Genomic DNA, 14303 nt, shown 5'->3' on the forward strand with positions numbered 1-14303 from the left:
TTTGGTGCCCCTTCTTGCAGACCCATTTAAAGCTGATGTACTGCCTAGTGCCCCGTACTGGTGTGTCAGAGGAGCTTTAGCGTCCCAGACCCTTTCGTGTGTCTTGGTCCTGGGACTTAAAGAAGTAAAACATCCGGGTTTGGGGAACAGTTCAAACATAACTTCCCTTTTCTGACTTTGGCTGATTTAACCCAGCTTGGATGTTCCCGTAATCCGCCCCCCTTCGTCGTTTCTCTCTTCGGAGGGTGGAGTGTTTTGGTGGAGAAAAACACCATTATCGGAATTGATAGATCGATGGCCTTCAGTGTAAATAATTAATGGAATAAAATAATCAAAGTGTTTAGGTGGAGGCAGTTTCCAAGTGGCTGTTTTACAGGCCCTTAGGCTGGAGTCACCCTCTTGTTTTCCATTCCTCTCCCTAGTAACAGCTGCCCCTGCTCCATTGTTCACCACTTAAGAGCCAAGTGGTATGAGGTCACTGCCTCAAAAGGGGAAAGACCACTGTAGGGAATGCTAAGGGTGGCCTTTTACCACGCTGGATGGCCGTGAAGTATCGTACCTACTCAGCCAGTACAGTAGCCGTAAACATCCGCATTATAAATTTTATGTGATTGATAGCTGAACAGGCTTTGGTACTTGGGAAGAGAAAGCCAGAGTGGCTAATTTCTTTATGCAAAACCCAGCCAGTGGTGAACCTGCTTTCTTGTGATTCTGAGGATACTCTTTTTTCTGCCGCCTGCACTCTTGCCTACCTTTCTTCTTTTTTTTTCTTTCCATTCTCTTGCCCACCGCTTCTTTCCTGTTTGTGTCGAAAAGATAATTGGCATTTTTCCTGGCCCCAAGGCCCTTATTTCTCTGAAGAATGTCACACTCTTGTTGTAGCGCTACCTCGACGAGGCTGACCGAGATAAGGAGCGTTACATGAAAGAGCTGGAGCAGTATCAGAAGACCGAAGCCTACAAAGTCTTCAGCAGAAAAGCCCAGGACAGACAGAAAGGCAAACCCCACCGGCAAGGTATGGAAACTAGAGCCATCCTTGTGGCCGATGATAAATGGCAGTGCCCACAGACCTCCACCACCCCAAGCTGCCAAGTGTAAAAGCAATTAAACTACCTCTGGGCTCGAGCCCTCTCCTTCCCCCTTCCCTCCTCCCTACTTTACCTCAAACGAGCCCCTGGCTGAGGCAGCGATCCTATTTATAGAACACCACTTTCCTAAAGAGCTTAAAACCTTCCATGGATAATCATCGCCTTAATCCTCATAATAGCCTTGTGCACGAGGGAGCGGCCGGGTTGCTCGTGGCTGTCGTTTCTGAAGCAGTCGAGAAAACGAAGAGATAGGGAGGATTTAATTTTTCTCCATAGTGCCCTAATGAACCGCACTGTGAATACTATCTCCAACCTTGGGATTCCTGACTCCAGTCCAACAGCCCCCGTTGCCTCTGAAGGCTGGGTCGTAGAGTGAGAGTATAGTAGCGGAATCTTTTGAGGGCCTGCTGAGCTGTAGCACACTATTAAACTCCCCGCCCACCAGGAGGGTATCATCTGTCTTAGGAAGGAGTCCACGTGCCCCGTCTGTGTTGTTTTTGCCCAGGTGTAGGTTGGATTTTACTTCATTCCAATGTTCTCTTGTGTTTTCAGAAGGAACCCGACAGGCTGCTCACGAGCATGAGGTAAATAGCTTCCCGCCTCCGGGCTGGACCCCTTACTTCAGTAGGACCCAGAGCTACACTTTAGTTTCCTAAAGTTTGGGGAGGATATTGGATCATTTCTTTTCTTGGGTAAATGTGGATGTTTCTGTTTCACTGAGATTTTGCGGAGGCTACGTTAGGTCAGGATCTTATGTGACAAGAAAGAGATGAAACTCCTTGGGAATTAGTGCTGTCTGTAAGGCAGCAGTCGTGAAATCCTTGTAACTTGCTAAATGGTTGGGCCAGCGGCCATCCCTGCGCTCTGATCTTTGGCTCTCAAACTTCCTGCTCCCGCAATGATCCCTTCACTTATTACGCCAGAGAAAAAGCTGGCTTCTCAGTTGAAAAAGTGCCACCATGTTACTCCTGAGGCTTTTAGGCTTTTAGGTTGGAGGAAACCACAGTAGACTGTCAAACTTGTAGACTGTCACCCTTTTTGAGCCTGCTAGTGCCTGAGTTAGGGTCTGGTTTGTGCTCATAGGCTGGTTTGGAGAGTGGGGTTATGAGGACTTCTTCCTGTCCCAATTAACAGTGGAGAAATTAGTAAAACCCTGCTGTCCCATTAGATAAGAAGTAATCTACTTGCTTCACTCTTTTCTTTGAAGGACTTTAATGCCCTTCACATATTGTAGTTTTTTCCTCTTCCAGTCAAGAGTATTGAGTACCCACTATTTGCCAAGCACTGTTCTAAGCACCTATCCCCACAATAATGGTAGGATCAGAGGGGGTTGCCTTTTAAGACAGAAAAACTGGCCTCTAAAGCCTTTCGTGGCCAGAAGAATAGTTCTGGCGGTTCCCTCCATTCACCCTCCCCTTCCGCATCTCCCCTTCCTCTACCGTACACTTTTGTTGAAAGACATCGTGGTCCATTGTAGTACATTGGCAAGAAGGAATAGAAAAGTCGAGAGGAAAATCGGATAGTAATCTCCTGAAAGGAAGCAATAATAGTATTTTAACGTGAAAATTGCCTGAAAAATATACTGTATAGCTCAGAAGCGTAAGGAAGATAAGATGAGAAAATAGGGAAAATTAACTTCATAATGATGGCTTTTACTTGCTCGTGAGCTTTAGAGAAGTCTCGAAGGAGTCTGTTGAGTTAAATGATTTGCCCAACGTCATACGGGGTCATGGACTAGAACCCAGGAATCCCGATACGGAAAATCGGTGGTTTTATTTCACTATCCAGAATGCTGTATTCCTTGGCAGGAGCTCTACAGTTTTCATCCAGGACAGAGTTCTCGTTAGGAGTTTTCTTGTACTGTCTTATACACTATCAGGAGGGAAGAGCCCAGCAAGAAATATCTGGTATAAATTCCCAGTTGTTTGGCCATTTTGAACTATTTCTCAAAACTCATATCTATATTGGAGACCATCCGAATTCATTAAGAAAAAGATTCAGATTTGCAAGTCAGGTTGTTTTTTTTCATTGCCACAAGTATGTTTTGGTGAATATGTGTACTTAACACAGTAACTGTGAATACTTCCTTCTATTTCTATTCAAGCACAATGCTATTCATAAATTCTTTTCAAGCACAATTATGTAGGAAACGTCTGTGTTTTAATTATGCATGATGAACTATTGTGCTTTTTTATTTTTATGTGGAAACTTGAGGTTTTATGTATGGATATTCATAAGTTCAAACTAAGATGTTATCCTACAAATATCAATTTTCCAATTACTTATCCTTTTTTTATCTTCTGTATTGTCCTTTTTGTATGCCCACTCACTCAAGCACACCCATTTTCTCTCTCTCTTTCTCTGGGTCATACACACACATCTTCTTCCCCTCTTTTGGTAGCTTCCTTAGCCTAAGGATCATACTTTCTCACAGGTGATATGACAAGCTCTTCCTAGAGGAGAGGGCGGTTTCATGACGGAGCCCTTAATATGCTATAGTAGTTGTCAGATTTTAATTAGATCAAGATCCCTGTTGGCATTGGCCATTATCTCCACCGAGTTTAGCAGTCACATCTTCTGTTGAGTCTGCACAGCCGTGATTACAAGGAGTGTTCCGTGTGACCCCAGCACAATGCAAACTCCAGGTAGTTCAGTTTCCTTGGAAGCGTGGGGGCAAAAGCAGCTTGCCCTGATTTCGTTCAGAGATTCTTCACGGAGTACAGCAAAGGAAACTCATTATCAGTTTCAAAATCCACAAAATCCTGCCGATGCATGTGTACTGGAGAGCTAGAATCTGGTAGCAGAGCTGAAGAAGCATTGATTAAAAAAAATAAAATAAATTCTGCACTTACAGCAGTAGGGCACTCCAGGGGCAATATTCCACATTTAGTTGTCCCTAAAGTCTGGCTGTCTCGAGGTAGATAGGCACTAAACCATAGAGGTCTAACTCACTCAGGGTGGAGAGCTTCAGTTCAAACTTGTATGATTCTCCTCCATCCCATTTGGTGAGGAGGATCCCAAGCTTAAGGTCTTCCGGCCCTTCTCAGTCCAAAATGGCAGCCTGTCAGGCCCAGGGGTCCCCCACATTTAGGCTCTGGAAGTGTCATTTCACTCGAGGACCAAAATAGAAATAATCATTTTGTTTCTCCTTTAATTTATAAGAAATGACAAAACGACACTCAGCCTGAACCAATTAGGCCTTTTCAATAAGGAGGCAATCAAATCCCTATGATTTTAATCCCTTGAGCAAGCCTTAGAGCTGCTTAAGTATATCCAAGTCCCCAAGAGGATCCTCCCCATGCTGGGTAATGGTTCAGTAATGGAAGAGAGCTGATGGTTTTCATTACCCCTCTTCCGTAAGTAGAATTTCTCTGTTGCCTTTCAGAAACTGAGCAGTTACATTTAATTGCTTTAGTGTTCCTTGTTTTGTACTTCAAGAATCTGTAGCGAGTGGGGATGGCGTCTCCAGTACATTGTCGTTTTCCTTTAAGTCAGCAGCTTCCAAAAACCAGGTGGAGGCCACTGGCTGCATTCAGTGGGCTGAAGAGCCAAATCTTCCATCTTCAGTTGGCAGTGCAGATAAGCAGTCTACCCGGAAGGAAGCTTTGCCACCCATAAGGACCTGTGTGGTTTCCAGGAGCCCTTGTGCATTAATGATGACAGCCAGGCATCCCATCTCTACTTTTCCATCATGTAATGCCATCAGGGAACTGCCCGGACTTCCTGAACCTGCCTGGCAAGAGCCTGTTGGGATGGGACATGTCCTTTCATTACCAAAAGTTCCCCTGCAGCAACTCCTAGCAGGAACCAGGCAGCTAATGGGCCTATTAAAATGACAGAAGAAGCCATTCCGCTATGTCTCCAGGGTCCCGGCCTCCGCTTCCCTCCAAAATCTCCCCCTCAACACAGAGAGCGTTTTCCCTCCCATTCTCAGCCTTGTTGGGTTGCATTGGGTCCAGTTGGAGCTCTGCTTGTTGAAAATTAGTGGTCTCGGTGTTTGTGTGTGTGTTTGTTTTTTTTAACGCCTAGGGGAAACACCGTTCTATTTTGCTTTTCTAGTGGGGAGGGGAAGCACTTAAATAAACAAATAAATAAATGGGCTCCGACAGTTGACTCAAGTAAATTATCTGAAGTTCCATCCAGCCATGTCTGCCTTGGCTGGCTGCCAGCCAAGCAGCACACAGTTCTCCCCAGTCCAGCCTCTTGACAAGACAGGCCCCATTCCGAAACCCAGAGCTCAGCTGCCAGCTCTCCCTCATAGGCTGTTATCCACTTTGCTTGCCTACCGGGCCCCCGATCAAGTTTGACATTTCATTTAAAACCCAAGGTGTTCCAATATAAAAGGCAACAGCTTGGCAGAAGCAGAGGAGAGAGCATTCCGTCCCTGGCTATAAGCATATTTTTATAGGAATGAGCTTTCTTGCTTCTTTTAACCAACCTAAAGCTTTGAAAAATTTCAGGGTTCTATTTCCAGTGGTAGTTTTGGGGAGTCTTTGTGGGTTTGTTTTGTCTCTTCAGTGATCAGCACACTTCCCTCCATTGAGCAGCAGTTTGGGCGCAGTGACAGCTGGTTTCATTTTTTAAAATAAAGTTTTGAAAGAAGGCAGTTAAATTTTCATTTTATTAGTTTAAATTCTTACTGCTTTCAGCTTGGAATTGGTTGAAAGTACAACCGAAGCACCTCTAAAAATATTGACTTTAAGTAATCATTTTAAAAACCCAGATTATGCAGTGGGTTTTGGCAGGTTAGTTTTTTTTTTAAACGCTGTATTTTTAATTTAATGGCTTTATTGGTGAATTAGATTTAGTCTTTTTTGATCCCTCCCTCCCAGATCCTCATCTGCCTCCCAGTCTTAAAGTTGCATTCATTTGTTACTATCTTTATTAATTTTGGCAAAATAATGGGGGTATTAAGCACCGACTACTTGCCAAGCAGTGCTACGCTGTGTAAGATAATCAGATCGGAAACAGTCCCTGACCCACACCAGGCCTACCGTCTGAGAGATAGAGAATGGGTGTCGATCCCCATTTTCCAGATGAGGAAAATGAAGTGTAGGAAATGTAAAACTGACTGGCCTAAGGCCACGAAACAGGTAAATGGCAGAGCTGAGATTAGACCCTGGGTCTCTCAAGTCCCCTGCATTTTCCAGCAGGCCCTGGGTTTTGTTTTTTGGTTTTTGTTGTTTTGTGTTTTTGGACAAAGGCAGCAAAATAAAGACCTGAAAAGCCCTGAAAGATGTGTTGTCCCTCAGGACTACACAGTGTCTTTGGAGTTCTACCAAGCTCAGTTCTCCAAACTGCTCCCTAGTAGTAAGTTAGGCACGTTGGAGAGACTGTTTAACTGCTAAATGTAGCAGCATCGTACCATGTATATATAGCACACTCAGTGATGGCCTAAAGGGGCCTCTGGAGGTATAGAAGAGTCAGTGCTTCTCCCAAAGTGCCTTAATTTACTCTGACTGTAAACCTTGGCCCTGAGAGAATTGGACTCATTATTTATAAACCTGATAAGCAAATGCCTAAAACCAGACAAAGCCCGTTAGACCATCCAGGCCTTTCGGTAGGCGGACAGTGAGATCCGGTGGAAGGAGGTTGGCCTGGGAGTCAGGAGGCCAGAGTTCAAGTCCAGATCCATCACTGTGTGACTTTTAGTCTTCTGAGCCAATGGGACCAAGATAGATTGTGAACCCCATGACTAATCTCATAACCTTGAATCTACCTCAGGGCAAAGCACAAAGTAAGTGCTTATTAAATGCCAGAATTATTTTTTTTAATCACCTGCTCAACCCCCAACACCATCTGAAAAACTACAGATCAATTGTCTTCATTCACTGACCCATTCTTCCCCACTTACCCCGATCATCACTTTAGTGGCTAGCACAGTGGTGGGGGTTAAAAATAAAGGAGTGGTTTCCAGCCTCTCCCTGTGCTTTTTCCACTAGGAGACTAGCTATGCCAGGTTGCTCTAAAGCTAGAGGTTCGGGCGAGGTAGGCCTCCATCTTGAGAGAACTGAATGTTCGGCTGACCTCGCTTGAGCGTGATTTGGGTTAAAAAGTCTTGCTGTGAGCTAGTTGAAGTCTCTGACCCCCTGAGAGCTAGGATTTGTCAAACCCATCTTCCTCTGCCATGTCAGTCCTGAATCCCGGTCATGGGGGAGCGCTAACCCCGGGATCTCACCTCTCCAGCCGGTCTCTCTTCTTCCTTTGGTTTCCTTGGGGCGTGGGTTTTGCCGAAAAAGCCTTTTTCCCTTATTGTTTTGTTGAGTCTCTGCTTAAGAGCGAATTGACTTTATTTTCTCCATCTGTTCTCACAGAAGGAAGTGGAGGTGAAGGAGAGATCTGTTTTTGATATCCCAATCTTCACAGAGGAGTTCCTGAACCACAGTAAAGGTGATTACTGACATTTTCTGCGGCTCTGACGGGCTTGATGCTCTGACGGAGGGGAATTGCCGGATGTGAAGAATGCAGGTGGCTCTGGGCCCTCATTCAGTACAAGTCACCTCTTAGTCTGATATCACACAGGGATCAGCAACCCCTGTTGGACTGACAGAGGTGTGAAAGCCACTGAAAGGAGGGATGAAGAAAGGTTTCAGTGTAGCTTATAGGAGCTGCTTTGGACCTAGGCTCTGGGTAGTAGAATAACCCTCTTGGCTATTCTTCCCCTATTCTTCTAGAAGTTGTACCTACTGTACACAGATGCCTCCTTTAAGAAAATGAATAACTATGAATCACTCTATAGAATGGTCTCAATTGATGGGTGGTTGTTTTTTTTAGTAATTAAGGTACTTAAGTGGTATGCGCCCTGGAACTGGGTACAAGATAATGACACAGTCCCTGCCTACGAGGGGCTCAAAGTTTAAGTAGGTGGGAGTAAGAGCTATATCTCTTTGTAGATGAGGAAACAGGCACCGAGAGATTAAGTGACTTTCCCAAAGTCGCACAGCAGACAAGAGGCGAAACTGGGATTAGAACCCAGATCAGGTTAGAACACTGTACCAGGCGCTTGGGAGAGAACAATACCGTAGAGTTAATAGGCACGTTCCCTATCCGAAAGAAGCTTAGGGTCTAGGTACGATATCCTGCGATATGAATGTCCTGTAGGGAAGGACAGGTTCACTTCATTTTAATTACTGGTTGAGTCTGGCGATCAGAACTTTGTGCAAGTCGGACCCAGGGTCCTTAAAACTGCAGCTCACCTGTACGTGTGTTCGTGGGACGGGGGGCGATCTTAAGCTCGGGAGGCGGAGCTGCGTCAATTGCGCAAGTCCAACATGGAGTTTGAGGAGAGGAACGCCGCCCTGCAGAAGCACGTGGAGAGCATGCGCACGGCGGTGGAGAAGCTGGAGGTGGATGTGATACAGGAGCGGAGCCGGAATACCGTGCTGCAGCAGCACCTGGAAACCTTGCGGCAGGCCCTCGCCAGCAGTTTCGCCGGCGTGCCCTTACCGGGTAGGTGCCCAGCCCTCTGTCAGATTCTTCCTAGTTCCCGTCGAATATGGGGGATGGAACTTAGTCACCCCTAGTAATAAATAAATAAGATACGTTCCCGATGAGAATTTAGATGTGTGATCTTTACGCACTTCATTTGAATTGGGTAAAATCAATTTGAGCCTTCTGATCTCATTGTGATCATTTGACTACTTTCCATTGTATCTTAGGTAATTCTCTCTGCTCATTTGCGTTTTCTGACACACTAGACCGTAGAGGCTGTGTTAGCGTTTTCAGCGATTTGCGTTTTCCAATACAGATGGGCAGTAGAGGCTGGAATGTGGAGAGTAATAGCATTTTCTGACCCTTTTATTCTTGACGAGGGTTTTTACCCCATTTTGTTCCTCTGAAGAAGTGATCAGCAAATAATGGATACCAGCCACTAGAAAACCTGTGTCCTCGCACAGGCAGAAACAAGCACATATCGCGTAGCAACTCTTCAAGCCTTTCCTTTTATTTAGAGGCTTTCCGGTAAAGATTGAATCTGGGAGATTGTCGGTTTCATTTCTTTGGGATCCCAGATAATCTCCTCTGGAGTTAGATTCTTCCCCGAGCAGGCCATTTCGGTAATTCATCGCTCTCGTTGGACAGTACGGTAGCTAGTTTGAATATCTCTTTCTCTGTGCGTCTGCTTCAGGCAGTGGAGAGACACCCACAGTGGACACCATTGACTCGTACATGAACAGATTGCACAATATCATTCTAGCTAATCCCCAGGACAACGAGAACCTCATAGCCACAGTCCGAGAGGTGGTGAACCGGCTTGATCGCTAGTGACTGGTAAGTGCTTCCTTGGCTTGACTTGGTGTGGGCAGGGACCACGTCTACCAACTCTGTTGAATTGTCCTCTCCTAAGCACTCAGTACAGCCCTCGGGACACAGTAAGCGTGCAGTAAATACGACTGATTGATAGATTGCTTGACTGGATGTTCTCATTGCTGGTTTCTACCTGCAGAAACACTATAATAATAATGTTGGTATTTGTTAAGTGCTTACTATGTGCAGAGCACTATTCTAAGCGCTGGGGTAGATACCAGGTAATCAGGTTGTCCCATGTGAGGCTCACAGTCTTAATCCCCATTTTACAGATAAGGTAACTGAGGCACAGAGAAGTTAAGTGACTTGCCCGCAGTCACACAGCTGACAAGTGGCACAACTGGGATGTAGACCAAGATAGTTTCCACATTTCATGGGAAATCGAGTTATTTGCAAGAGACCTAGAGACCCAGAGGCCCAAGATGCCTGGCTCGGTTAAGAACAGTCCAGTCAGTTAATCAGTGGTATTTATTGAGGCCTGACTGTGTTCAGAACACTGTAATGTTACTGCTAATAATAATTGCGGCATTTAAGTCCTCACTAAATGTTAAGCATTGTTTGAAGCGCCAGGGTAGAGACAGGATAATCAAGTCAGACACGGTCCTTGTCTCACGTGGGGACCACGGTCTAAGAGAACAGGTATTGAATCCCTGTTCTACAGTTAAGGAAAGTGAGGCACAGAGAAGTTAAGTGACTGGCCCAGTTCACACAGCAGACAAGTGGTGGAGCCAAGAAGAGAATCCCGGCCCTCTGACCCCCAGGGCCATGCCCTTTCCGTCAGGATCCGCAGCTTCCCATTGAAAGCACTTGGAAAAGTACATTACAGTAGAGTTGGTAGGTGTGATCTCTGCCCAAAACAGAGCTTACAGTCTATGAGGGGAGACAGATAAATAAAATAAATTACAGCTCGGGATTGCCAGCCCCATCACCTCCAGATAGGGAAAGGAATTTTAAGAGATGGCCAACTGGCAGCATATAGAGAGTAATATTGGAATAAGAGGAGTCCATCTTCCGGCAAGAAGCGGTCATGTAAAGTCTTTTGTGCCAGAGGTCGTCTGCTCTCATTATCCGAAATGGTGGCTGGTGCCTGCTAATTCTGATTCCCGGGGTTGGGAGCACGGTAGTGATCGGGGCCCTGGTCGGCAGGCTGTTCATCCATTAAATTGTTTGAGGTCCTGAGATGAATAGTGTGCTGTTTTGGGATCAGAATGCACACGGGGTTGGCTGGGATGCATGATAATCCTCAGGTCCTGTTAGCGATATGGAGATAATCTGCATCTAGAACAGACGGCGGGACGCCAATCGACCATTTTCTAACAGTTCTCCGAGTTTGAATCGCTCCATCACTGAGGTAGAGATCCGGGGGCTTAGAGCACCGGATCCACCCACATCGCAGCAGGGGTTCGTACAAATTCCCGCATCCCATATCTAATGGAGCGGTGTCCGTTGGTGGAGACAGAGGCAGAAATCCGTATCCTTTTCGGTCGTGCCCTTGAGTGAGCTACACAGGCAATTCTTTATACTTTAGCCTCAGCCGTGCTCTGATGGGGAAAGGGATCATTGTCCTTCCACAAGTAGCCAGATGGAACGGACTGTACTTATAAGAGATGGCTAGGTTCCCCGCAGAATAAGGAAGTGGCATTACTGCCGCTGTTTATGAAGGGAACAGCTTGTAAATCCAGACCTGGGACTTCAGGAGCTCATCATCCGTCTCATTTTCACGCAGTGTTTTCAATTAGCACTCGTGGAAGCTTTAAAACAGAGGGCTGGGGGGAAGCGAGAGTGGAAGACCGTGAAAGAATGAGGTAATTGGTGACATGGTCTCTTCTTGGGCTTGGAAAGATAAACGTGGGGTGTTACTCAGAAGAGGTTTTCAATTTTAAACAGGTTGCCAGGGGAAACCCTTTAAGCGCTTTACCTGCGTAAAAGCCTTGCGAGCTGTAAGATTGCTTCACTGGCGTCCTAGGTGAGCTCCCTCAAGGGCCACCGTTTTCTAGGGCTTGAACTTTCAAAACCGTTAGCTCTCGACCAATTAGATTGAAGTCCTAACATCCCTCCCACCCTCAGCCCCTCCACGCAAGCACGTCTAAAAACGGGTGTGCCTCCCTCCACTCCCCCTCCCTCTCTCCACTCACCAAAAACTAATGAAATAAGGTGTTTACGAGACTGATTAATACTGGCCGAGTCTCATTATACTAACGGGCGATGAGGCCACAGTCTTGTGTACGCATAGAAAGGCAGCTAGGCTCCTCATCTTCAGCCCTTGGGATGGCATTACTCTGAATCCATTTGAACCAGTGCTTGTGAGTGAAAGGAAGTTAATGGTATGCAAGATTGACAAAAGAACAAGCATGTGAACAAAGGGTGGATCTTTGGACTCGAATAAGGTCAGCGATGGAGTTGCTTTCCAATAACCCCAATGGAAAATTGTTAGTTGCTCCGTTCCATTTATGAATAGAAGTACAAGGAGAGCCGTTGCCCCATCTAGCCCAGCGTGCTAGATGGCAGAGTAGCTCAGGGAGAGAATGTTCAAAAAACAAAACATAAACAATAAGCTATAGTATGTACATGTAGTCGGGTAAAAGCCGAAAGCTTTGAAATGCAATAAAAATGCCGGTGTCTTGATTTTCTGACTTGGCAACATTTGAGCAAATTCTCTAAAATTGGTCCAGGCCTTTCAGTTGTTGATAAATTGGGTGAGTATATATACACACACACAGTGCATATTTCTGTATTTGTAGGTGCACTCTGCATTTATCCTTAGAAAACTGGATTTGGGTTTGACCACACATTCCTTGGCATGAAAGAGCCCGCTAATTTTCAGCACTGAATCCGTCTTTGCTGTCCGCTTTTCATTCTTCAGGGGTGACTTGCAGTTGACCCTTCCCTCCTCCTGTGGCTCTTCTGCAGGGTCAGGGCCAGGTCTGTCACCAAAATATTGCCTGAACATGTTGGCAGGGTTCCCAGCTTTTAGCTTCGCCAGCACCCGCGTATTCGTTCACACCGTCCCTTCGTATCAGCAGCCCAGCCGGGAATGTTTAAAGCAGATCCCCCGTCTTTCCGACGAGGGCTAACTTCTTCCTTTTTCTCTTCCTGTCGGATCCACAGGCCCTGCAGCTCCAAGGTGCTCTACAAGGAACTCTGCCAGTGAGGAAGGAGAAGCCATGATGGAAATAGACTGGGTGGGGCGGGAGGGGCATCCGGCCCCACTGAGGGATGCATGTGGGTCGTTCCCAGGGAGTGAACTGTCGGCGCAATAAACTCCGCACCCCTGGAAGCCGTGGAAGGGACATCGGGGGTGTCCGAACGTACGGCGAACTCCCCTCTCGGTGAAGCTTGTAAGGTTCAAGTCTTAAGTTCCGTGTCATTTCAGTTTGGGGAGAAGAGGAGCCGCGTTTGATCCGCGAACTGGAAGACACTGCAGGGAGTAAGCGGACTTCCCGCTCTGGTACTTCAGTTCAGGGAGGCTGTAGTGGGTTCCTTCCCTCTTCCTCTCGCGTTTTTTAGACTGCGGGATGTTGTCTTCACCCCACAAAAGCCTACATCTCTCCATTTTCTGACCTCTGGGATATGCCGCTCAGCCCCAGTTTTTAGGGGAGCTCTTCTCCGGTCTTGACAGAGTCTTTCTCACCTCAGCCCCCCACTAGTACTAACTGTGACTTACCATCTTGTAAAGTACTGTGATACTTTCCATCAGCAGTTCTCTGGTCTTGCACCTATGCTGGGTCTCCTGGGCCCCGGACTGGGGCTCTGTCAGAGCAGTACTTGAAGGAGAACATGACCTTCTCCCCCCACCCCTCGCAGCCGTTTTTTGAGGCATCCCGCACACACATCATATCCCATCCTCAGCCAGGCTTCTCATCTGTTGACTGCCTTTCACGCAACGTTTTCGCTGAGGAGAAAGTCCACTGGTTAGGACGGGGAACGGGAGAGGCCGACCCTTCTTGGTATAGTTGAAAAGCGCAAGTTTGTTTTTCGAGGGGAACTGAGGAAATCATTTTTCTGGAGTTTTATTTTTTTGTTTTGTTTCTCTCAAACTGCCCCCAATTCATGGGATAGAATGGAAGACACCCTCTGGTTATAGGAACTTACTCTGTTTCAAAACAGATCCTCTTAAGCTGACAGGAAGTGGAAGGAAAGAAGCTTTTTTCCTCTTCAATCTGCAGTTCTTTGGAATTTGAATTTAATTAATGGGCCAGTTTGCATCCAAGTAGCGTGCTTTTAGTTTAGCAAGAGGGGCTCCAATTAGCAGGTAGGGGCTGGGTAAGTGCTCACCTTCAGCTCTTCTCCCTTTTTTAATAATAATATCGAAATGAACCCCTGGGCACGTTAGGGGAGGAATACCTCAAACTTCTTTTTGGGCTAATCCTATAAAACCCTGATACTGCAGAAAGTTCCTGCATTTACATAAACTCATCAAAACCAGTTTGCATGGGGGAGGGAGATAGAGCATGGCCAGCCCGGGATTTTACCACTGCCGACGGCACCCCGGGTCTCTCCAGCAGCGTCCTGGCCTCTCCACCGCCGCCTTCGGGGCTCTGCTGCCGGCGTGCCGTGTGTTCCGTGGGCTGCCTCCCTGGACTTAAGCTGCTGCTGGTGGTGCCCGGACCTCTCCACCAGCATCCTCACGGTACCGGTTGCCTCACCGTCGTGGCTCTGCCCCCGCCATGCCCTCGAGGACAACGGGTCCCTGCCCATCGTTCCCCAGACCTCCCCACCCGTCGGCCACGTGACCCAGGTCCCTGCCGCCCGACCCCAGCCCTTTGAGCTCCCAGAGTCTTCAGGGTCCTTCACCGGCGGACCACCACGGCTGCCTCCCCGGGATGCCGCACCAGCCCTCTTCCGCGTCACCAAGGAACCCCCCTGCCGACCCGCCTTCCGCCACCCCGGTGGCAGAGCAAAGCCGCCGCA

The 14303-nt window shown here is 47.1% G+C and overlaps 1 protein-coding gene across 3 annotated transcripts in view; it reads left to right on the forward strand.

Moving 5' to 3' along the window:
• HMG20A (high mobility group 20A) overlaps positions 1–12710 on the forward strand; it is a 55878-nt gene extending 43168 nt beyond the window's left edge. For 2 of the 3 annotated variants that reach the window (XM_001505859.4, XM_029065373.2), the window contains exons 5-10: positions 883–1015; positions 1641–1672; positions 7403–7478; positions 8322–8537; positions 9214–9356; positions 12501–12710. In XM_001505859.4, coding sequence (XP_001505909.1) covers positions 883–1015; positions 1641–1672; positions 7403–7478; positions 8322–8537; positions 9214–9350 — 594 coding nt within the window. In that variant the 3' untranslated portion in view covers positions 9351–9356; positions 12501–12710. The remainder of the gene's footprint in view (positions 1–882; positions 1016–1640; positions 1673–7402; positions 7479–8321; positions 8538–9213; positions 9357–12500) is intronic. The other variant, XM_039912275.1, reaches the window with a different exon arrangement.
• The last annotated feature ends 1593 nt before the right edge of the window (positions 12711–14303 follow it).

This window comes from Ornithorhynchus anatinus, chromosome 5, assembly GCF_004115215.2.
Source record: "Ornithorhynchus anatinus isolate Pmale09 chromosome 5, mOrnAna1.pri.v4, whole genome shotgun sequence".
Classification (NCBI taxonomy): domain Eukaryota; kingdom Metazoa; phylum Chordata; class Mammalia; order Monotremata; family Ornithorhynchidae; genus Ornithorhynchus; species Ornithorhynchus anatinus.